General features: G+C 49.0%; 1 protein-coding gene across 3 annotated transcripts in view; it reads right to left on the bottom strand.

Moving 5' to 3' along the window:
- Evc (EvC ciliary complex subunit 1) overlaps window positions 1-23,129 on the bottom strand; it is a 38,737-nt gene extending 15,608 nt beyond the window's left edge. The window contains exons 1-11 of one of the 3 annotated variants that reach the window (XM_048415211.3): window positions 22,884-23,129; window positions 19,347-19,472; window positions 13,354-13,437; window positions 11,050-11,297; window positions 9,422-9,506; window positions 8,306-8,404; window positions 6,413-6,553; window positions 4,327-4,485; window positions 2,279-2,495; window positions 1,051-1,199; window positions 497-595 (exon numbers count right to left, since the gene is read on the bottom strand). In XM_048415211.3, coding sequence (XP_048271168.3) covers window positions 497-595; window positions 1,051-1,199; window positions 2,279-2,495; window positions 4,327-4,485; window positions 6,413-6,553; window positions 8,306-8,404; window positions 9,422-9,506; window positions 11,050-11,297; window positions 13,354-13,437; window positions 19,347-19,472; window positions 22,884-23,042 — 1,566 coding nt within the window. In that variant the 5' untranslated portion in view covers window positions 23,043-23,129. Of the gene's footprint in view, window positions 1-496; window positions 596-1,050; window positions 1,200-2,278; window positions 2,496-4,326; window positions 4,486-6,412; window positions 6,554-8,305; window positions 8,405-9,421; window positions 9,507-11,049; window positions 11,298-13,353; window positions 13,438-19,346; window positions 19,473-22,883 lie in introns of those variants that run through there. The other 2 variants (XM_048415210.3, XM_087909076.1) reach the window with 2 other exon arrangements.
- Between the last annotated feature and the right edge of the window lie 899 nt (window positions 23,130-24,028).

Below are 24,028 nucleotides of genomic sequence, written 5' to 3'. Positions count from 1 at the left end.
GTGGGCTTGTGACTCCTCCAAGCAGCAAATAAAATGCCACTTGATCCTATCCTTAGTGTCCCAGCCCAGAGGATAGGAGAACCAAGAGATTCTCTCACACACACAGAGCGGAAGGTTGTTCTGTTGTCTGGCTAGATCACTGGAATCTTCACTGCTAACATGACAGACTTGGAGTTACCTGGGAGACACACCTACAAGTGAGTCTGTGGGGACATTTGTAGGTACATTTAACCAAGGAGGAGAATCATTCACCCTGATTGTTAGCAGTCCCATTCCGTGAAGAGAGATTCCAGGTTGAATAAAAGGAGGCAAGCTGAGTACCAGCATGCATGTTTCTCTGTGTCTTGATGGCAGATGCAATGTAACCAGATGCCTTATGCTTCAGACGCTGTGCCTTTCCCACCATGATGGACTGAGAGCCACAACTAACCCTTTCTTAACTCTTTTTTCTCAGGCACCTTGTTACAGCAGCAAGAAGAGCAGCACAATCACATACTTGGCAGAGTGCAGCCATGGCCTCCGTGATCCTGATATCCTCTTCCTCCTCCTGGTCACTCCGGGTCAGCCACTGCCTCTCCAGGACCTCATGAAAAACCTGTAGTTAAAACAGGAACCGAGTACAAACGAAAATGGCACTCTTTGGTTCTTCTGGAAAATCTCCCCCTATCCCCAATGACTGACTGACATCTCAAGTGGGAGGAATATTCACTCCAATATTTTCTGAGGAAACTGAGGAATGGAGCTGTCAGATGGCTTCAGTGGCTGCACTCCCATGGCCAAGGACAGTTCCGAGAAAGGCTTGGGTCTTACACACTCTGTACCATGAACCATCATTCGGGTATGCTTGCTATAGATTCCCCGCCTTCTCTCAGCAGCCCGGGTTGGGGATGCTAATCATTGGCACATGAAAGGAGTCAGGGACACGGAGACTGAGCCACTTGGCTATGGGCATGTGCCTGGCACAGGGAGGCCTGAGTTGAAGTCTGGTCTGATGGACCAAGCTCAGCTTGCAAGAGCAAGGAACTGGGGATAGAGTAGAGGCAGAGTCACCTTGAGGAACTCCCCCAGGTCTGAGGTCAGCTGGGAATCAGCCAGGAAACTTCTCTGCTCTTCTTCTTGGATTTGTGTGAGCTCTGCCATCACTTCTGCCTGGTGAGCCAGAGACGCCTGGACCAGGTCTTTGCCCCGCTGAATGAATTCTGGAGTTGTAAAGAACCACAGAACAGGAGGTGACCCTCTAGCAGGGTCACGGTGACCTACCAGGCAGTACCTTCTCTGCAGGTCAGACCTATTCTCTTGTGCAGGCCTCATTGATGATGACCCCAAGGATCTTGAGGCCGAGTCTACCTCCAGCTGGCCCTGTGAGCAGGAGCAGACACAGGGAATCTGTGTAGGAATCTGTGTAGCTTTCCTTCACCCATGCTGACCTGATTACCCTCACCAGCTAGTCCTTCAGCTGGGCAGGGCTGGGGTTGCATGTGCTTAGCATGGATCACCCCTGGGCATGTCTAGGTCCATTCTGGTTGACACCCTCTCCCTTACTCTGCTCCTCTGAATTCCAGGTGGTACTGCCTTGACACTAAGTGGTGGGGAAGAATTGTCTGTATTCTGTCAATCATGTTTTAAATAAACACTGACTGGCCAGGCAGGAAGTATAGGAAGGTCAACCAGTCAGGAAGTAGAGGCAGGGCAATGAGAACAGGAGAATGCTGGGAAGGAGGCAGCCCACTCCTCACCAGTCCTACCCAGACCACTGAAGAAGCAAGATGTGACCTGCCTTGCTGAAAAAGGTACCGAACTATGTGGTTTACATAGATAAAAATAATAGGTTAATATAAGCTATAAGAGCTAATAAGAAGCCTGATCTAATGGACCAATCAGTTCATAAGTTATAGAGACCTCTGTGTGATTTTCTTTGGGGCGAAACGGCTGCGGGAAGTGGGTAGGACAGAAACCCCGACAAGCAAGGCCCTCATGTTACAGAATGGCACCCATGTGATTAACTGCATTCACAGAAAGCCTGAGAAAGCTTGGGAAAGAATAGAGTAAAGCATGTTTTCTTGGTAGCAGCAATTTGTTACAACTGGAGTCTTGTCAAGATGAGCCACTGAGAATAGACTATGGCCCTGCTCTCACACAGGCTCTGATCTTTCTGCTCTGCAGGGGGGAGGCTGAGCCTGGCAGTGACAGCCCATCCCTAGGACTGGACAGGAAGGCAGCCCTGACAGTGTCACAGGCCATACTATCCCAGGTCTCCAACTCAGGCTCACTCGCTCACCCCTGCCAAAGCACTCTGCCTCCTCCCAGAAAGCCTTGTGCTGTTGGGTCAGAAGTTCCTCCTTTTGCCTCCCAGACAGCTGTCCCTGGGCTGTCAGCAGCTCCAGGCCATGGGAGATAGCAGCCAGCCGACATTTGGTCTCCTCCTGGATCTGGGTCCTCAGGAACTCTACCATTCTTGCCATGTGGGCCCGACCCAGTGATCTCTCCAGGGCATCCTACAGGGAGACACATGACAACGGCTGGGCATGAGGGCTCTGCCTTTGTGGAAGAGGTAGTTTCATTCCAAACACAGTGACCTCCCTCCCGCCCCATTTGCATCTTAGGCCAGGATGGAAGCCTCCCCATGCATTCAGAGTTTGGGATAAGCCATTGTACTTAACACCAGTATGTCTGGATCTCTAGGGGGCTACTTCAGAGCCCCATCCTGTCCTGGCCCCAACCCTTCAACCATTGTCCTCTAGTTAAGTCCAGATTCTGGGACTCTGTCTCCCACACCTCTCTGCTCCTGGCTGTCAGCCTAAGATGGACCACTGGATGGAGATCTGCCAGAGCCCAAGCATTAGAATCTTTAAAACTCCCCTGAAAATAATTATGTGCAGCCATCACTGAGAACCCTGATCTGATCAGCACCTCCACCATGGGATAGCAGGTGATGGATGGGTGAGTGGATGTGAAAATGGGCAGATGACTGGAGAGATGGCTCAGCCATTAAGAACATGTATAGCTCTCCCAGAGGACCAGAGTTTGATTCCCAGCACCCACATCTGGTGGCTCACAATGGCCTGAAATTCTGGCTTGAGGGGGACCTGACACCTCTGGCCTCTGTAGCCACCTACACTTACATGTTCTCTCTCTATCTCTCTCTCTCTCTCTCTCTCTCTCTCACACACACACACACACACACACACACACACACACACACGAGCGTGTACATATACATATAATTAACAAGGGGCTAGAGAGATGGCTCAGTGGTTAAGAGTGCTTGTTGCTCTTGCAAAGGACCTGGCTTTGGTTCTCCAAACCCACTTGGTGGTTCACAACCATCCATAACTGATGTGGGATTCCCCTCTGCATGCTGTGAATATGTTTTATTAACATTGGTTAATAAAGAAGCTGCTTTGGTCTATGACAGGACAGAATATAGCCAGGCGGGAAATCTGAGAGAGATACATAGAGAGAGTAGGTAGAGTCAAAAAGACGCCATGTAGCTGCTGAAGGAGAAGACACACCAGAACCTTGCAGGTAGGCCTCAGCCTCATGGTGATACACAGATTAATAGAAATGGGTTAACTTAAGAAAAGAACTAGCTAGTGATGCTGGATTCCCCTCTGTATGCTATGAGTATGTTTTATTACCATTGATTATTAAAGAAGCTGTTTCAGCCAAAGGCTTAGCAGAGTAAAGCCAGGCAGGAAGTCTGAACAGAGATATAGAGAAAAAGTAGGCAGAGTCACAGAGACACCATGTAGCTGCCGAAGGAAAAAGATGCCAGCTACTAGTCAGAACCTTACTGGTAAGCCACAGCCTCATGGTGACATTAACAAAAATGTGTTAATTTAAGATGTAAGAGTTAGCTAGAAATATGACTGAGCTATTGGTCAAACAGTGTTGTAATTAATATAGTTTCTGTGATTATTCAGGTCTGGTTAGCCAGGAAACAAAAAAGCAGTCTCCATTTACACATAACTCCATCTGGAACCTTCTTCTGACCTCCTTGGGCACCAGTCATGTACCCGGTATATATACATACACTCAGGCAAAACAGTTGTGCATGTAGAATAGATCTTTTTGTAAAGGGCAGATGGTAGACAGCTGTGTGACAGATGGATGATTGACAGTGGATAGATGAGGCAGATGAGGACAGAGGATGAATGCATAGAAGATGGATGGGTGGGTGATGGACAGATTGAGGATGGACGGATAGTAGGTAGATCCACTGCACTTTTATGGGGTGCTAATCACCCACTACAACATGAAGGTGTTTGACCTCTTGATCCCTAAGGTGCTGGAGTGTCTTCCCACCCATCTCATGCCCGGTGTTACCAGGGCATGCAGGTCCTGGGCATCACGCAGCAGCCCTTCAGCGGCAATCATTCTTCCTGTCAGAGTCATCATGAGTTGCCGTGCCTTTGAGCTGGAACATTTAAACTGGTCCACGAGAGTGGGCTGGATGCTTTCCATCTGCTTCCAGAAAGCTCCCATCTGTGAAATGAGCATGAGAAGCAGGCAATGGAGAAATCTCATTCAAGAAAGAGTTCTGGCTAGTGTTTGGGAGTCACAGCTCATCCTTTACTCCTACCAGAGATTCTCAGCCCTTCTGCACTTGAAGTGGGTTTATCTGAGCAGTGATTATGCCCTATGGTAGGCTCTCCACTTGGCCCCAGCTACTGTGGGCATATTACAGAGGTGTTTCCAGCAAACGCAGGGTACCATTGCCAATAAAAAGTTATGAGCACAGTTTAAGGTCCAGATAGGTCACCATTACTCCTTGGGAACATGAGAAGTGAGACAATGAGGCTCTGGGAGTTCCAGGGTCTCTCCAAGGAATTAAATATAGTCTAAAAATAGAAACCCAGGAGACCACTATTAGTCACTGTTTCAGAAATACAAAGGGGCCAAATGGCAGAGAAGATGCTGACCGTGAAATCATTCTGCTTTTGAAATCCAGCTTCCCACGCCTCATCAGGACAAGAGCCAGGAATAGTCAATTCATGGCTTGGGATGTTTGGGGCTTCAAAGTGTGACAACATGGCCTATCTAAGCTTCAGCATCAAGGATGCCAGGAAGTCTGGTGACGGTCCTTCCTGGCAAGCAGGCTTGTGTCAGCTGTGTGCCTTGCTTGCTTACTTCTCTTCCCTGAGGCAGAGCAATGGGACTAGGAAAAACCCAGACGTCACAGACAGTGAGCATCATTGGCTGTATTTAGTTCAGATCTATTTAGGTCCACACTGATCTTGAACACAGGTGCCACTATCCTGAGGGCTGATGTCTCAGAGGAAATCAAACGGAGGAAGCGAGGGGAACCCCAACATTAACTATTGATACGATGTGACCAGCTGCTTCACGCTCCTGCAGCCATGCGTTGCCCACTATGGATGACATCCCTCTGAATTGTAAGCTGAACAAACCATTCCTCCCTTAAGAATGCTTAAGATGCTTGGCATGTAATTTGGTCATAGAGATGAGAAAAGTAACTGTGCCCCTTGAATGAATGTCCCCCATAGACTTGGGCATTTGAATGTTTGGTTCCCAGTTGATGGCACTGTTTGGGGAGGTTTTGGAGGTGTGGCCTTATACTGGAGGAGGACATTAAGAGCTTAAAGCCTTGTGCCTTTTATCGTTCTCTATCTGTGCTCCACCTTGTGGTCCAGGCTGTGAGGCCTTCAGCTTCTGCTCCTGCAGCCTGGCCTTCACTCTGGCATCAAGGACTCAGACCCTCTGAGACCAGAAGCCCAAATAAACTCTTCCTTCTTTAAGTTGCCTTCCAGCCTCCCAGCTTTCCTCGACTGTGTCTGCTCACATATAGACCACCATCTCTTCTGATTGGCCTCTCTCTGGCCCTCCAAGGGGCCTTTTCAGATCCTGATGTCCCTCTCAGCTTCCCTAGCACCTTTCCACAGCAGCACGGGAGCCAGATGTCCTCTTTGCTCACTGTAGCTACCCCAAGTCTCTTGGGCAAGGCCATGCTCAAGCAAACCTGAAGCCCACTGCCTAGCACAGGAGGTGCCAAGGACACATCTGCTTCACACAGATCCACGGCCAGGAGGCCATGGAATCAACAAGAGAAAGGTGTGCTCCAAGGAAGCCTCTTCTGTGGCATGAGGTGAGAAGCATGTTCTGTGCAGCGGAGGTTTGGAGATGCTCCTAGAATCCACTCTCCTATGGAGTGGCAGTGACATTGAGGGTTTAAAGGAATCATTGCTTTCAGTGATAAAACAGCCACTGAAAAGTGAAAATGGATGAAAAGTTCCCTCGCAAATCTCCACTCTCTCACTATACCTTCTGGTCACCGAACATCCTAAACTGGGTCTCTGCCTCGGGACAGGACACGACAGTGTCCCCTCTTTAGTCTCAGCAATGTACTGTTACAGAAATCAAGGTCCCCATGGGAAGAGACGGTAGCACCCACATTGTCTATGAGTTGCTCCGAGAGCTCTCTCTCCTTCCTCTCCACATCTGCCAGGGAGACGTAGCTGGAGTCACTGGTGCCCATTGGAGTCACTGTGTTCACCAATCTGGCTTGAAGTCCCTTTTCTAACTCTTCCAAATCCTGCAGTGAAGGAGGAGAAAAAATAAACAAAGAGAAACTCATAAAATTCCATTTCTAGAATAAATATTCTTATATTTTTGGCAAATATTTTATAAAAATATAGTTAACGACAATGGGAAGTTTTGGGCACAGTCTTATGGTATACTCTTGGTCCAGAGAACTGGCTCTGTGAGGGGAAGAAATTGTTAGATAAGCCTAGCAATCTGAGCTGGATGTTCAGAATCCATGTAAGGATGGAAAGAGAGAGCCAACTCCACAGGGCTGCCCTCTGGCCTCCATATATGGGCTGTGGCATGCTCACCCCCACTCACATCGTGCATCCATACACATAAAGTGAAAACATATTTAAGGTACGAGGGTAAAAACTCTTTTACTTCATTCAACATTGGACCTCAAGAATGAAGACTGATTTTCTTCTACATCCTCCATCCTCCTGAAACTATATTTAGTATTTAGCAAACAATCAAGTTGTATCATGTCTTTCCATCATTACAAACACATAGAAAATGTTGTGTGTTCTAGGGACTGGACGGAAATCTTCCTTCTTCACTCAAAAGTCCTTCCTTGGGGAAGGATTATACACTACACCTCAAAGAGGAAGTGGTATGGTGGGTTCAAGAGCAGGAAGTGCAGTTTAGTTTGCCAAGGTTCTTTCTCTCTGGGACACCATCTTCAGGGGAGTCATTGGTCCAGTGTGGTCTCAGCACAGTAAAAAGGCAGCACGGGCCCCACTTCTGTGGGAGTCTGACGTGGTCGAGCCCTTCTTGTGATGAGGTGGGCAACTGTGTCAGTTCTTGGATTCAGTGCTAGAAAGCAACATCCAGGTTGACAGCATTTCTAGGTCTGCAAAGGATCATGGGGTACTCTGTGTGGCTCCTTCAAAGCCCAATGTGGAGGGGAGGAACGGTTCTAGCTTCTCTGGAACTGTGTTTTCAGGTAACCGAGGAGATGTGGGCCTAACTTCTTCAGGAGATAGACCAGATGCTGAGACTGCTCACCTACAGATACTGCCTCCTGAGACTACCAATCTTCCCCTCCTCGTCTGTACCTAATAAAGATGCTGAGGTGATGCGGTATCCCCTCTGTATGCTGTGAATATATTTTATTACCATTGGTTAATAAAGAAGCGCTTTGGCCCGTGGAAAGGCAGAATAGAACTAGGCAGGAAAACTAAACTGAATGCTGGGAGAAAGAAGGTGGAGTCAGAGAGATGCCATGTAGCTGCTGGAGACAGATGCCAGACAACCTTACTGGTAAACCATGAGCCTCGTGGTGATACATAGATTAGTAGAAATGGGTTAATTCAAGATGCAAGAGTTAGCTAGAAATATACATGAGATAATTGGCCAAGCAGTGTTGTAATTAATATAGTTTCTGTGTGATTATTTTGGGTCTCAGCAGCTGGGAACAAATGAGCAGCTTCCATCTACACTGAGGTTCCAGGGTGCCAGTGATAGCAGGTGCCCTCCATCGAAGTGAGCATGCTCCCATCTGGTCCCAGCTTTCTTGTATATGTGTCTGTTCTTTCTTCATTCCCTTGCTGGCACTAGTTAGGGCTCTAGGACCCAAGCTGTAGGTCACTGCAAGTATCCTTTTTACATATACATATTCACAGGAGATCACACTGCATTGAAATGTATATTATAAAAACCATATTATGCATTAAAGGAAAATACTTTTATGCATACATTGATATGATTTATTATTTTAACAATTTATTGAGTTACCTTGAGATACAGGCTAAAGACTTACATGCTCTTGTTTTGAAAGTATCTTCTGGTATAATTCATCTTCAGGCTTCTTTTTAGGAAAAACATCCAGGAGGCATGCTTTGAGAATCTGAATGAACACCTGTTGGCAGGAGGGAAGTGACGAGAGAAACATCTGAGAAGGGCCCCTTCCTCTGACATAGTTATTGCTGAAGGATTTATATATTTATATATATATATATATATATATATATATATATATATATATATATATATATATATATATTATCATGGCAACGGTCTGACCTGGACCAGGTTTTATGAAGTTTTTAAAGAATATTTCTCTCCTTCCTTTCTTTCCTCCCTTCTCCCCACCTTCCTACCTTCCTCTCTTTCTTCTCTCTCCACGAATCCTCCCATCCTTATACTATTTACTCAGGGCCTACACTGCAGTGCCCTTCCTGACCCCATTTCCACGTGGACACTTGTTTCCTCTTAAGAGAGCTAGAGACACCTCCAAAGAATTGGGAGGTGCAGAGTTTTCCCAGACTCCTGTCTCTACAGGAGGTGATGCTCCATAAGCCAAGAAAGGCTTTCCCAGAATCGGGGATTCACGGTAATCCTAGAGGGTACCATCTCCATTGTGTCTAGCCACACTACTGCAGGAGTCTTTTAGCCAGGTATCATGATGGACCCCACTGTGGTGAACATTCATACAGAAGACTATAGATAGTCTTCCAGGGAAGGGCCATCACATGCTTGGTTTTCTAAGAAGCGGCCATACAATTTTTTACTCCCTCAGCAATGTGTGCAGTGTCTGATCCCCTCACAGCCTCAGCTTGTGTGCTGCTAATGGTAGCTACCCACTTAGTGTCTTTCCCTCACACAGTGTTCTCCCTACTCTGTGTACTCGGCAGGTGCGGCATGAGCTCATTTCTAGGCCATTCCTGCCCCAGAGAAGTGGAAGGCCATGTCCTGTCAGCAGCAATGGATGCTTCACTACACCCAGGGTCCAGACCTCACCTCATCACTCTCCTGATTCCCCATCTGTTTTCACCCAGGTCTGTGCCCTTCACACATCTGGGTTCTGTGCACACAGGAGTCTCAGATCCCCATCTGGTTCCCAGGTCAGGGAGAGAAAGTAAATGACTCCACCTACCAGGTGCTTCTCCCGTCTCAGCGCTGTGTCTACCTGAAGCAGGTCTTTCAGGAGAAGGCTGCGAACACATAGGTCGATATCCGCACTGAACCACGGGAGAGAAGCAGACAGGGGTCCAAGGGTAAGAAGCCAGGATGAGGAAAGGATATTGGTCTCTACTTGGTCTTTGGGGTGGCCCTGTCCCCTAGTTCATGTTCCTCACATACACTCAGGATTAGAGAAGTCCAGACTGTGGCTAGAAGCCTCAGCTGAGGGGACAGTGAGTGTCAAGACACAGCTTCCAGGGACAATGGAGACAAATGCCTTCAGAGAGAGAGGAAGCCAGAGGAGCAGGCTCAGTATGTTCCTTCTAAAACCTGTCCCCTTTGTCACTACGGATCACCTTTCCTCAGCACGGACAGCCTCAGGCCTGTGTGATGAACAAGGAAGTGCCTCTGAGAGCAGAGGGATGAGCTATTACTCACAGACACAGGCTGCCTTGGGGACCCTTTTCTTCCTCACAGACAAATGCGTTTGGATAAAAACACCTATCCACATTCCTCTGAACTCTGTAAGTGCCAATGCGAGAACGTGGTCTAAGCTAGTCTCCCTCAGCCCAGGGACACCTCCCATGGCAACAGGCTCCAAACCCTCCATTCTTGGGCCAAGGCTGTCCCCCGTTGTGGTGGTTTGAATAAGAATGACTTTCATGGGCTCATATGTTTGAATACTTGGTCCCCAGTTGGTGGAACTGTTTGTGAAGGATTGGAAGGTGTGGCCTTGTTGGAGGAGGAGTGTCACCAGGAGCACATTTGGAGTTTTCTAAAGTTCACACCATTCCTACTTACTTCTGTCTTTGCCTCCTACCTGCAGATAAGGATGCAAGCTCCAGTTGTCATACTTGCCTGCCTGCTGTCGTGCTCCCAACCATGGTGGTCATGGACTCTAACCCTCTAGAACTATAAGCTCCAATGAACTCTTTCTTCTATAAGTTGCCTTAATCACACATCTTTTCATAACAACAAGACATCCAGGTATTCCTGGAACTTCAGGACACAGAGGCCTGAGGACAACTGCCAATCATAACCCTGTCAGCAGCCCACAACGTGAGTCTGGTGACATGGCAACCGAACCTTAGCCCTAAGGTGTCTTATAACTCAAACCTGGCATATTACTCTTTCAGTGTGGGGAACTTGGTGAGTTACTCGGCCTCTCTGTGTCTTTTTACAAAGTAGGGGAAATATTGCCTGATGTTTAAGGATCACCAAACCTGATCCAGGCTGTTTTGCCACGCAACAAAGGATTAGCAACGAGCACAGGAATCAGGGCCTCAATTTCCTGGGACAATTTTTTCAGGTGCTGCAGGCTTTGCCCAAACCCCCGGGTGTTTCCTGCACTATAGCTAATGGGACACACCAGTGTTTAAACACCACTCCCTTGTCACCTCTCTCCAGGACTCAGGCTTGACTCTGTAACCCCAGTCTTGACAAACGCCATGTGACCAAAAATGCATGTGGTAAAAGCATCTAGGTCCCCAGCTCTGACCCTGTGCTTCTGTGGGTCCATGTCTGAGTCATTTGATTTTTCCGGACCTGCTTCCTCCTCTGCACCACCCACTGCAGCTCCACTGCCCCGCGCTTGCCCCTTACCTCTCACAGGCCAGAACCTCAGGGAAGCTGCCCACCTGGAGGAAGGCACAGTGGAGGATCCTGTCGTCACTGTAGGCCGAGTGCATGCTGGAAGAGGAGCTGCCATCTTCCTTCCCAGCCTGGCTCAGGCTGCCAAGGCTGCTGGCCGGTGAGGCCTCTGCTGGCTGGTGGGGTAGGTGGGGCAGGATGGCTGCTGCCTGTGTCAGGTTTTCATGCAGCGACGGGTGGGAGGATCCATCAGCCAGAGGCTGGGAACAGAGGAGACCTGACTGAGCTGACCATTGGGTGAGTGCACACAGACCAAGCTTCTGCCCCAGGACCATGGTCGAGTCCACACCTGAGGGACGGAAGCATGGTTCCTCTGTTTCTGCACTTGTCTCCGTGGAACCAACCCTCTGTAATGGCGAATCAATCCCACACCAGTTAGGTTTTAAAGGGGATATTTATTTTGGGGGGTAAAACTTACATATACACAAACCGTCAGGAAAGGAGCCTAGTCACTGGAGCAGGAGCCGGAACCAAGCGCTGGTACCAAGAGGTCGAGCCGAGGCTTGCTGCTCTTCTTTTAAAGAGAAATATACCACACCCCAGTGGGCTGGTATTTCTGCGGCTATTGGCTGACGGAGCAGAAGGCCCTCCCGCAGCACTGTGGGCTTGTGCTTCAGCGACTATTGGCTGAAGCAGCAGAAGGTACTCCCGCAGCACCTCTGTACCAGGCTACTACTCCTGAGCCACTAGGATCTGTCCCTAAACATCTCTGTACTCAGCGCTCCCATCTGCCAAGCCCATGATGATCTCTGGAAAGCAGTCTACCCTGCCTTGTCTCTGCTGTGGCTGGCTCAGCCCCAGGAGCCCCTTTGACTATGTATGCTAAGTACCTGTCCTGATGATGGTCATGCTTGCCACAAGCTTCGATGGCTCCCACTGCCCACTGACAAACCCGTGTCTCCTAACTAAGCCCAGTGTGACACTAGTCACAATCTGGTCCCTGGAACAATTGGAAGTGCTCAGCTCTCTGTCTAGCCCTGTTGCATGCGGCTGAGCCTGCCTACACAGGCTGAGCTGGCCTCTGTTCCAGACCTCTGCATGTCCTGCTCCTGGGCCCTTCTAGACTGAGCTGCCCTGCTGGAATCTGCCTTTCCTGGGGCTTCCCTTCCTTGGGGTCTGCTGGGTTCCTGAGGTCCCTGTCCATTTTTCTATGTCCAGTTGCTGCACTGTGGGGGCAGGGGTCCAGAGAATCTATGATTACCCCAGGGTGAGGATAGGGTGTGTGAGTGTGTGTGTGCGTGTGTGTGCACGTGCGTGCATGCGTGCATGTGTGATTAGACTTCTTTATTTCTCTTCCCAGTGTGACCACATTAATTACATCTCCTTTCTGTTTTTCACTACTGTCGTCTCTTTAACTGGCTTCCTGGGGATGGGTAAGCTCAGTTGTCCAGGCTCTGACCCTAACAACTCCAGCATCACAGCCAGATGCTGTTCATCCCAAGGCTTCCACAGGGAGTAAAGCCTGGGAATACCCTCTGGTGCAGAAAGCCGCTGACTGAGCAAACCATGGTTCTGAGTCTTTCCACACAGTCTTGCCTGGAGTCCAAACAGCTGGTGAGGCAGAAGCACCCCAAGCCCCCATCTCATAGCACAGCAAGAAAGGGCCATGCAGGAAAGGCTGAGTCGGGAGTCAGAATGACACCCTAGAGACTCAGAGCATATCTTCCTGAGGGTCAGGATGCCAGTCCTTTCCCAAACACTCTTGGCCAGGACACTGTCCCCAGGACACCTCATGGGCTCAGCCCCTCCCTCTCTTAAGGTTGCTTTCTGCATAGAGCCTCCAGCTGATGATCTCTGGTCACAGACATGGGTGCAAGACCTGTTGCCAAGTGTGTAGGGTGGAGCTGGCCTCCTCCTGCAGGTGACCTTGAACAGCCCATTCATCTGCTGGAAATGCCACAAAGTGGAAATGCCAGCTGTGTGACAATCCTTCAGCCGGTATAAGTGTTTAGGAAGTATAGTGTCTGGCATTAGCCCTGAGCCATATGGATGAGAGAGAGCTGGGGCCTGAGGCACACAGAGGGAGGATAGCATCCCACTGTGGGGGTAGTTGCCTTGCAGATCAAGCAGCTGTAATTCCTGACCTTTTTGTGGCCCCTGTGTGCCCACATAGAATGGGTCAGATTTCATGATCTGATCCATTACATACCAAACTTGCAGATAGGATGGAAACCCATATCTGATCCCTGTCCTCCCATGGAGCCCGGCACATTATGGAGTAAATGTCACTGCTAAGATGGGACTAGGAATGCTCACCCGGAACTTCTGGTTGATGGGATAGACAACCCTGGCTTTCAGTGCAAACGCTGTGATGTTGCTGCTCAAGGGTGGGTCACATTCCTGCAAATGAGAAATAGAGAGTGAGTGGCAAAGTTAGCTTTCTGCCACCTTAAGGACAGATGGTCACAAGTCTCCAAAATGTCACATTCCACATGTATCAGTGAACACAGGAAAGAACCATGACAGGCCATTTTGAATCTTTGCAAGAAGGATGGATGAGTAGATGGGTGGATTGGTAAATGGTGGATGCAAGAATGAACAGGATTGAGGAATGTATGGGTGCATGAATGGATGAAGAAAACGGTGGATCTGCCAATGGGCAGAAAGAGAATAGGTGAGTGGACAGATGGGTGGAGGGATAGATAGGTGGGTGGATGAAGAATGGAAGTATGAATGTGTGTTTGTACATATATATGAATGTATTGATGAAGGGAGACATGAATATATATGTATGTGTTCTTTTACTGAGATAAATGCCATCACCAAAGCAACTTGGGGAGGAAAAGGTCAATTTCACCTCAAATATTATAGCACATCAGGGCAAGAACCTGGAGGCAAGAACTGATGCATAGGCTATGAAGGAACACTACTTACTGACTTACTTTACAAGGCTTGCTCATTCTATTTCTTATACACTAGGACCACCTGCCCTGGATTATCACCACCTACAATGGGTTTGGCCCTCCTGCATCAATTACCAATTAAAAACAAGTCCCACAGGCTTGCCCACTGGCCAATCTGGCAGGGGTGTTTTCTCAACAGAGCTTCCTGCTTCCCAAATAGCTCGAGTTTAGTGTTAGGCTGACATAAAACTAGCCAGCACAGAATGTATAGGTAGGTAGATAATTGGAGCATGGACTTATGCATAGATATGTGGAGTATGGATGGATGAATAGATGGAATAATTTAATGAATAGATGAGTGAGCAGATTTGTAGATGGGTAGATTCATGAAGAGATGAATGAATAGATGGGGTAGGTAGGTAATGGATGTCTGTATAGAGATGTATGGATGGGTGGGCGGATGGACAGATGGATAGATGTGTGGATGTATATATGTATGTATATATGTATGATGGGTGGATAGATGGACAAATAGATGGGTACATATTGTGAACTATTAGTGTAAGATGTGTCACATTCATTTATGCTGTGGAATATTTGTTTAATGGTGCAAAGATGTGTTTCATTCTTTTATGTTGCATTTGTTTAACTCTGTAAAGCTGTGTTACTTTGCCTGCCTAAAACACCTAATTGGTCCAAAAAAGAGCTGAACAGCCAATAGTGAGGCAGGAGAGAGAAACAGGCAGGGCTAGCAGGCAGAGAGAATAAACAGGAGGAGAAATCCAGGCTTAAAAAGAGAAGAGCAAGGAGCAAGAAAAGGAGAAGAGAGAGGACGACGCCACGGACCAGTCACCCAGCTACACTGCCAGTCACAGAATAAGAAGCAAATAAAGATACATAGAATAAAGATAGGTAAAAAGCCCAGAGGCAAAATGTAGTTAAAGAGAAGCAGGATAATTTAAGTTAGAAAAGCAGGCTAGAAACAAGCCAAGCTAAAGTCGGGCATTCCTAAGTAAGAATAAGTCTTCATGCACTTATTTGGGAGCTGGATGGCAGGTTCCCAAAGAACTAAAAAAAATTACAGGTACATAGAGAAAATCTGGACAGACAGACACAATCATTTAATTTTGATTCTTCAGTTTTGAAGTAATTAGGCTTTTAATACCTCGAGATGGATTAACAAGCATCTCCTGAAGGACTATGTACCATCTTCAAATGGGAGAAACAACCACATAAAGTAATGGACCTTGGAGGCATTAGTCCTTACATTCCACAGTGCCGCAGGGCCAGTGGAGATGATAACAATTCATATATTTCAACTGGATGAGTTGGAACTTTCCCGACTCATAGGTGACAGGATAGTACCCAAGTCACATGTTACATGTATATGATCACACTGCACTCCACTGATCAGATGATTATATGTGCCAATTGAAATGTAATAGTGGGACACTGTGGGTATAGACACACAGGCAACATTCACACGGGGTTCTGGAATAGAACCTTAAACAAGAAAGGTATGGCTGGGTCAGCCTCAGTCTGCCCATCTAATAAACAGAGAGAGGATCTAATATGCAAAGATAACAGGCGTGACGCTTCCAGCTGACTTCCTGGGGCTGAGAAGACACTAGGCCCTGGGCAGCTGTAACACTGATGCTCACCAGCCACAGACCTAGTGGGCATTGACTCCTGAGAAACCACCTCTGACAGTGGGAGGGATTAAAACATTGCTCACCCTGTTCCCTGGCATGCTCTGCACTTCTTCTGAGGACTTTACTAAGTTGTGCAGGCTCGCCTTGAACTTACGACCCACCTCAGCCTCCAAGCAGCTGGGATTACAGAGCGTACCAGATCTAGTGGTCCTCTGCCATTTAAAGCTTCATTTAACAGACATGGAAGGAAAGGAGAGGAAAGGGGTGAAATGGGAGGAAGGCATGTTTTCTCCACTCACCCAATAGGGGACAGTCACACACTGCAGAGATGTGAAAGGCAATGGAAGGGAGAGGCATTGACTGTGCAGGAGGCAGGTAGAGTTGGGGTGCCTGTGGAGGCAGGCACGATTGGAAAGTCTGGGTGGGACCCCTGGGAACAGTTCTGCTATGGGAAGCTCTACCTGTGAGGATGCCCGTGTGGCTACCTGTATCCTCCAGGACTGGAAGGGAGGCCTGGCCTGCTCTGCCTGCTTTGGCTGGGAGATGGAGGACACGAGAGCCTTAGGCATGCGGAGGCAAGGACAGGCAGCTCCTGCCACCCGGAGACCCCAGCTTTTCACAGTTCTCCTCATTGAATCTAAAAGCTCCAAATCGGATGGTTCACCCCAGGAGATACAGTGATCTAGGAAATGGGTTGCTGTGCAAATTTACAAGGTAGAACCTTAGCCAAAACCAGGCAGTTGTTCAGAAAATTGGTGGTGGTGTCACTGTGGAGAGAAAAGCTGTTTCCCCCGTCAGCCCTAAGGTGTTCTTTTTAGTCCTGCACAGCTGCCTCTAGAGGCCACACCCCTCCTCTTCATTAGCTAGGGCGAAAACAGAAGATGCTGGCTGTGGGGAAGCAGCCCTCAGAAACCTTCCGGAAGTTTCTGTGTGTTTTAATCAACAGGAGCTATTCATTAAACAGAGTTCATCTAAGTAGCAGCAGGACCTACCACAAGGCTGAGGTTCTCTGTGCACAGGAGAGGTGGCTGGCTGAGGTTCTCTGTGCACAGGAGAGGTGGCTGGACTCGCCAGGCAGAAACACAGCAGATATTTAACTCAGCTCTGGGCAATCATTAGCCTGGTAATGGGCACCTGCCAGGCACTGAGGGAGGCAGCAGACTAAACCTCACTAGGCTGAAGAGAAATGAGGTAATCTCCCACAGCTGCACTGATGGAGTATGTTCTGAGCCGGGGATGCTGGCAGGACCCTGGGGACCATGGGAGGGACTTCTGTGACTCTTGCAGTGAGGCACCTGAGGCTCAGACAGGTATATTTTCTGTCCAGTAGCACACAGCAAATGTATAGTGGAGCTGGGATTGGTCCACACTGTTTCAGTGGAATCCAAAGCTACCTTACATGTGAGTGAGGGTTTTTGTTTGTTGGTTTTTATTCTTTTTTTGTTTTTTTAGCAGTTTTATCAATACAGAATTCATGTCCTATACAAATCATGTAATATGTGACCAACCCTCTTCAATGTTTCCCTAACACAGGAAGCCCACAGGTGATTTCAGAATGGCTCATTGCAGTAGAGAAGCACTGTGCTCTCTATGGTTGCCCATCTGTCCCTTTCCTGGCAACCACTCAGCTACCTCATATCCACATAAATTCCCCATGCATGGATCCTTCTTGGTTCTGTGCATGGCTGGCTTCCGTCACTCTGGGTAACAATGTCCAAGTTTACAAGGCATATCAGTACTGCACTCGTTTTTATGGCCGATGTCACTTAGAGGGGATAGGTCACAATTCTCTGCTTTTGTTTAGTTTGAGTCTCGGTTTCAATAGGTAGCCCAGGCCAGGCTCACATTCACTATCCTCCTGCCTCAGCACTAGTGCTGAGATTATAGGTGCAGCCCGCTGTGCCTGGCTATCAAACAACATTCTGTCCATGTATTTCTTGGGTGATGGTCATTTGTGTTGTTTCCAATCTGGCTGTTGTGGACCAAGCTGGACATCTGTGTACAAGCATTTATGTGGACATAGCTTTCCTGTCTGTGAGTGGAATTTTAATGGTATGTAGGGAGGGGGCAAGGCAGTCAAGAGAGGTGAAGGAAAAGAGAAAGACAGAGAGATACCACACACCCACAGACTCTCACACACTTTGTCCCAGGGACCCAGAGTCTCCCAGGCAGACAAGGACGAAAAGCTCTCAATAGAGACACAAACCCGTATGCAGAGACAGAGAGACAGAAACATGAGAGCAAGGTTTAGAGATACCCAGTGTTGTGGAGGGAGTGCAGCTCCTGGGGCCACAGGTCCTTCAGGATCCTGGAATCCCAGCAAGGCTCTCTCTTCGCCTCCACAGCCTCCTTGAAGCTCAGGAGGTCCAGGCTAGGCCCTCCCCCAGAAGTATGGTCACTGGAATATTTGGGAGGCACAGGCCTCAAGCAATGTGAGACAGCAAGCTGATTCCTAACCTTCGGAGAAGCAAACTACCACTCTCTCTACATGGCCCGCAGAGGATCCCAAACAGGGAAAAAGCCAAACAGGGCAAGTAGAGTGGGGGAGGGCAGCAGGGCTTGCTCTACAGGTATCAGACAGACCTCGGAACATATCTGAACTTGGCCACTCTCTAGTGTTAGGACCCAGAAAGTGACCTGTCCTTGAGCCCCAGTTTTCTCATCAGACGTGAGAACAAAAAGGAAAGCTGAAGAGTTAGGAGGACACAAACCCACCAGCTCGATGACCCTGCCTCGACTTAAAGTATGCAGTATTTCCTGGGGCACCAGGGAATGTCAAGTGATGTCCTTCTGTCCCTACTGAGGGAGCTCACCCTGCTCATGCTCCATGGGTCAACTGAAGCTGGATGGAGAAGACCCTGGAAGGGGAGAATCCATCTTCTAGGATTGATGCCAGGTGCCCAGCTTTCCCTCGGCTGCCTGTTTACTTAGAGTAGTAAAATTCAGTAAGAGACTAGAACTGGACTGATAACAGCTGGACTCTGATAGCAGCCAGTCCATCAGCCAGACTCTCAGGAGCTGCTGAGTGGCTAGCAGTGCTGTGTGCATGATGACTCCCCCACTGCTAGGAAAGGGGGCTGGGTGTGGCTGTGCAAAAAAATGGGCAGATAATTGTTTTGGGGATTTTGTCTGTGTTGTCATTTGATGTCCAGTGGAGTGGAGCATTGGCTCAAGAGGAGGGGTTCACAGTCAGTCGGACAGAATGGATCATGGGGTTCCCTGGTGGGTTCAGGAGAAGGGAAAGAAAGGCCCTTGGAAGAGGAAGAGGCAGGGCGAAGAAGCCGCACAGTTTTCTGAACCTGGAGGTGGATGGCAGTGTGTGTCACTGTCGCCTGTGGTTCTCTCGGGGTTTTATCCTTGACATATATCCTTCAGTTTTATTTTTTAATAAATGATAAAAGAAATCTCAATAAATGTTGGTAGCACGGTGTTTTGGGAGCTGAAACAAAACGGGAACAGGGCACACTCCACACTAAACTCTAGTTATGCCATGGTCATGCGAACCCGACCTGGGGTGGCCAGAGACAAGCACTAGAGAACTTTCTGGGGGTATCAGGGCTTTAATGATGAGGGAGCATACCTTTATTAAAACTCATTCAGCTGTGGACTTACAATCTGTGCCTTTGACTATTCATACATGGAAATTTCTAGGGAAATAAATCAGCCAGTATCTTGGAGCATGACACCTTGGTTCCAGGAAGACAGTCCCACACCCAGCATGTGTCCATGGAAGCTCAGAGAGACCCAGACTAACCTCAGGAGCATCCTCATCCCGAGAAGTCATCATTTCTCTCTGGCGTCTCCTGACCCGGGAGCCAGTATCTGGCAGGCTCTGTGCAGTGGGCTCTGAACTCCTGAGCAGGCGTTGGGTGTCATCTTTCTGAAAACCCAAATGTGGTGGAGAGAAACCAGATAATGAAGTCAATCAGCCTTGCTAACCCCCTGAACTTTAGCCTCCGGATCCTCACTAAGCAGTCACCTCTGTTCACCATGTGCCCTTTCTGCCCCCTCACCCACCAGGCATCGACTAGAGTCCTTTAAAATGACCCTGGCCACTCTGGTCATCTTTCTAAGAAATCCCCTAAGGTGCATATCTCAGGTGTCCCCAAGGGGAGTCTTGTCCCAGCAGTGGCCACACTGGGAGTAAAGCTTGCAGTGTTTCTCAGTTTCTGTTCTGCATTTATTTCTGCAGTCATGATAAAATACTCCAACAGATGGAATGGCGCCGCGTGCACTCATTCCTCTCTGCTCTAGGCTGGGATATGACTCGCTGCTTCAAGTTCCTGCCTCGACTCCTGCACGGCGACGGACTGATCTGGAGTTGCAAGCTAAAATAAGCCCTCTTCTCCCTAAGCTGTTTGCTCTCAGGTTCATTTCATCACAGAAAGAGGCATGGAATCAGAACAGAAACTGTGTCCCCGAGGGCCACCCCTTTGGGGGAGACGTACAGGTAATACTTCCCCTGCTGTTCTCAGCAAAGGCACTGGGTGATTTTTTTTTTTTAAATAATGATCTTGGTTACCTTTAACAGAGAAGTGATTTCTACTGTGGACAACAATCAGTAGAAGTGGGATTTGCCACCACTTAGCAGGTGTCATCACTGACATTCACGGGTTTCATAGCTATTCGTGGACACGCGAGCAGTGGAGGGCAGCCAAGTGCTTATCTGAGTGGCTGTGAGAGCAGCAAGGCCCCCTTTACCTTTTCCATTCACTCTCCTTGTCAAGCAGACTTCCCTGTTGCAGCTGTGTGTCCAGCCTTCTGCCGTTGTGCTACCTGTCCCCTGAGGGGCGGTGGTCCTGAAGCCCTGTCTAACATTCTGAAGTACCTTAGGGCTATGGTGCACCCAACAGAGAAGAGCCTGTGAGAGAGCACCTGCCCCGGGCTGGAATTCTGCAGCTCTTTGCTGTGGGGTCCACAGAGAGAATTAACAAGACACAGTCAACAAGACTTCTTTAAACAAACACAAGTCATTCTTGAAGGTGAACTGATAGAAAAAAAAGAGGGACCCCAGGCAGTATCTTCCAGGCAAAGATTTAGTGTTTACTTGCTCAGAGAAGGCATGAGGCCTCAGCTGAACTCCCAGAACCATGCGAAAAAAGCCAGGTATGGGGGTGGACACTCTCAACCCCAGTGCAGGGAGGGAAGACGCAGGTGGCCACTCAGCCTAGCCTACTTGCTAGGTTCTAGGCCAGTGAAAGATTCTGTCTCCAAAAACCAACTGAATAGTGCCTTAGGAATGATATCAAGGTCCTCTGGCCTTGACATAGCACACACATGTGCACAGACACCTGCATACATACATATGCCTGCACACACATGAACATGTACACACGTCAACACAGGGGGCAGCAGGATGATTTGGTGGGCAAAGGCAGTTGCCACCAAGCTTGAAGACCTGAGCACTGTCTTCTGAACCCACATGGTGGAAGGGGAGAACTGATTTGGACAAACTGATCTCTACAGGCATGCTGTGGTATGCATGCATGCTCGAGAACCCCCTCCCCCCCCCACACACACAAATAATTGCATTTAGGCACTGGTGATCTGATTGTTACTGAATTAGTCAGGGCTATGATTCAGCATCACTGGGTACCCAGCCTTGTTCCAGACCCTGGAGGGAAGCCTCTTAGACAAAGTAGGAGAAAAAACATAAAAGGGGGAGCAAGCCTCTGAGGCCCCAGGACTCAAACACTGCAAAGGGCCTCATACAGACACAGGCCTGGCGACGTCGAGATGTCAGGGTGGGTCTCTGGGCAGAGAGGACGGACAATATAGCCCAAAATTTCAGGATGCTTTTGGTTTTGTTTTTTTTTTTTTTTTTTCAATTTGCTGACTGTGCGAGAGAGACACTACCCAGTCAGATGAGACTCACTAAAGATCTCGGGAGAAAACTCACCAACCCAGCAGAGGGAGAAGCAGCTGTGACCCAGGAGGCCAAGGGTCACAAGAGATCTGAGGACAAACTATAACAAGAAGTGCAAAACCCAAAACAAACAGAAGGAACAACTGGGGGTGGGGATGAGGAGACACAAGACAGACAACGGATGAGTATAGTGACCTCGGAGAGTGGAGAGGCAGTCCACTCACCAATGGGAGTTTAGGACACGCCCAGAGGACTCAGGGAGCAGAAAAGACCTCCTGAAAATCAAAATATAGACACTAAATCACACGAATAAAATGGAGCAAAGCCTCCCAGCTTCATATGTGTTATATATGCATGTGTCTGTATATGTATGAATCATGTGCGCGCGCCTCCCCCACGATATCCATCCAACAGCTCAGGACGACTCACAATCATAGCTGACTAGCACAAAGGGTTATCCGAAAAGAGACTTGACAACAGAGAGAAAGAAGATAACGAGAGGTCGAAATCAATCCAGACGTGTGAGTTCTTGAGAGAAATGAGGGACTGAGAAAAATAATCCTCAACCAAACGTGTTTCTAGATAGAGCCAAATGCTCAGCACGACAGAGGAGATCTGAAAGAAGTCAAAGCTGCCAGAACCCAGAGTGCCCAATGGGTCTCATTACAACTGATTGGGCTCCTCTATGCCAAGAGTCTCCCCAGATATCCTATGCTATTGAAATAGTTGTTCAGGCACGGTGTACCCTAGCCATTGCTGGGCACTAGACCATACACTTGTTGAACTGCCAGGCTGTTTAAACCCTCTCCCCCTTCTTTTGCCTCACTTTCCTCATCTGCAAAATGAGGCCAGTCGCGGGGTTGATTCAAAGTTGGAGAGTTTAGAGCCTAGGTCAGAGGGCCCTGCTCAGTGCCTGGAACAGACACCTCTCAAGAAATGCTAGCCTGTTTCTACACCACTACAGCACCCATCCGGTTGTGTTATGATCAAACACTGACTGGAAATGTGTCTTTCCTGGGTCAGTGTGACCCCTGGCAGAAAGAAGGTCCTCGGTCCACACTCCCAGGGGAAGTCCTGCAGCTTCACGTCAAGGAAGCAGGAGCGGGCATCCCAGGGCAGACGCTAGCCCTCCTCTTCCCTACACCAAGCTGGGTGCATCTGCTGGGATTCGGTCCAAATTTCTAACTACATCTGAAAGCACTCAGGCCCAGAAGGGCTTGGGGGCGACAGTCTTTCTGAGGACCCCAGGCCAGTATTCTTAGGAAACTCAGTCCTTGCCCTTCCTCAGAAAGCCCTAACCCTGATTTTCCTGGAGCAGGACGCTGCGCGCAATAGCACTCAGGGGATGCAGAGATGGGATCCAGAAAATGTAGCCCAGGACCCTAACAGTGGAGGAGAGCGCTCGATCCTCCTGCTGGGACCCACCTGGAGTCGCGTGCGCAGTCGACTGGCGCGGCAGCCTAGCCACAGGCCGAGGCCCAGGCCGAGTGCGGCGCCCAGCAGCACCGCGAGAACCAGCAACGTGGGTGCCGCCTGCAGCGCTTCCCGACCCAGCTGCAGCCGGGCATCGCTTGTGCAGGCCATGGGGGCTCGGGCGGGTGACCTGCCACAGCCCGCCGCCCGCCAGCTCTGCCCCTCCGCGCCCTTCCAGCAGCGCCCAAGTCGGGGGAGGAGCCTGGATCTGCGGTCCCAAACTTTCAGCCATTCCGGGCCGTCGCTACCGTGCACTGAGCATGCGCAGCTGAGGCGCGCCGGTCGGCCCGAGGACCCAAAATCAGGAGCAAGGGAGCATCCCTCCTCCCAGTTCTCGGAGCAGCTACTCCTCTGCGGTCACTGAGCAGCCAGGCTGCCCCGAGTCCTCGCCTGGCAACCCCATTAAGCCCAGCAGCACTTCCTGATTGCTGTTGACCTGTCGCATCTGACTCCAGCGCTGCTCCTGTAGCTGATCGATCTTCTCTAAGGGGCATGAAACCACTATCTCTGCACTTGATCACTTGATTCCTTTTTATCCTGTAACTCCCCGAAAAAGATTTCTTCTCCAGGAGCGAAAGTCACATTCGTGCCCCTCTAGAATCCAGACATCTCTTCATTTTTTTTTTTTTTTTATTTACCGTTCTACGTGGGAAGGATGGGAGCCAGCACTTCGGACTCTTCAAAGACGGAAACTGACAGAGGAGGTGCCTTATTCAAGATCTAACAACTCACAACAAGTTGGTGGTGGCTGTTCACATCTATAGCTTCAGGTCACACACCTTCTATGAAGACCTTCCTGTTTCCTCAGGGCATCTCCGGGAACATCTTCCTGGTAATAGCCTCCTGCTGCAACTTTGTGTTTATTTGGATGCTCAGGCCTGAGCTTTTAACTTACAAGGCCAGGCAGCAGCATATAGCTGTGATCCATGGAGCCCTCAAACTGTATAAGAGACAAAGAGACCATTTTAAAATAATAAATCTATTTAAAATGAATGCTGCTGCCGGGTGGTAGTGGCTCATGCCTTTAATCCCAGCACTCGGGAAGCAGAGACAGGTGGATCTCTGTGAGTACGAGGCCAGCCTGGTCTACAGAGCAA

The sequence above is a fragment of the Myodes glareolus genome, chromosome 8 (genome assembly GCF_982192425.1).
Source record: "Myodes glareolus chromosome 8, mMyoGla1.1, whole genome shotgun sequence".
Lineage (NCBI taxonomy): Eukaryota > Metazoa > Chordata > Mammalia > Rodentia > Cricetidae > Myodes > Myodes glareolus.
The sequence above is the reverse complement of the archived record's forward strand: the minus strand, read 5'-3'. Positions and strand labels throughout refer to the sequence as shown.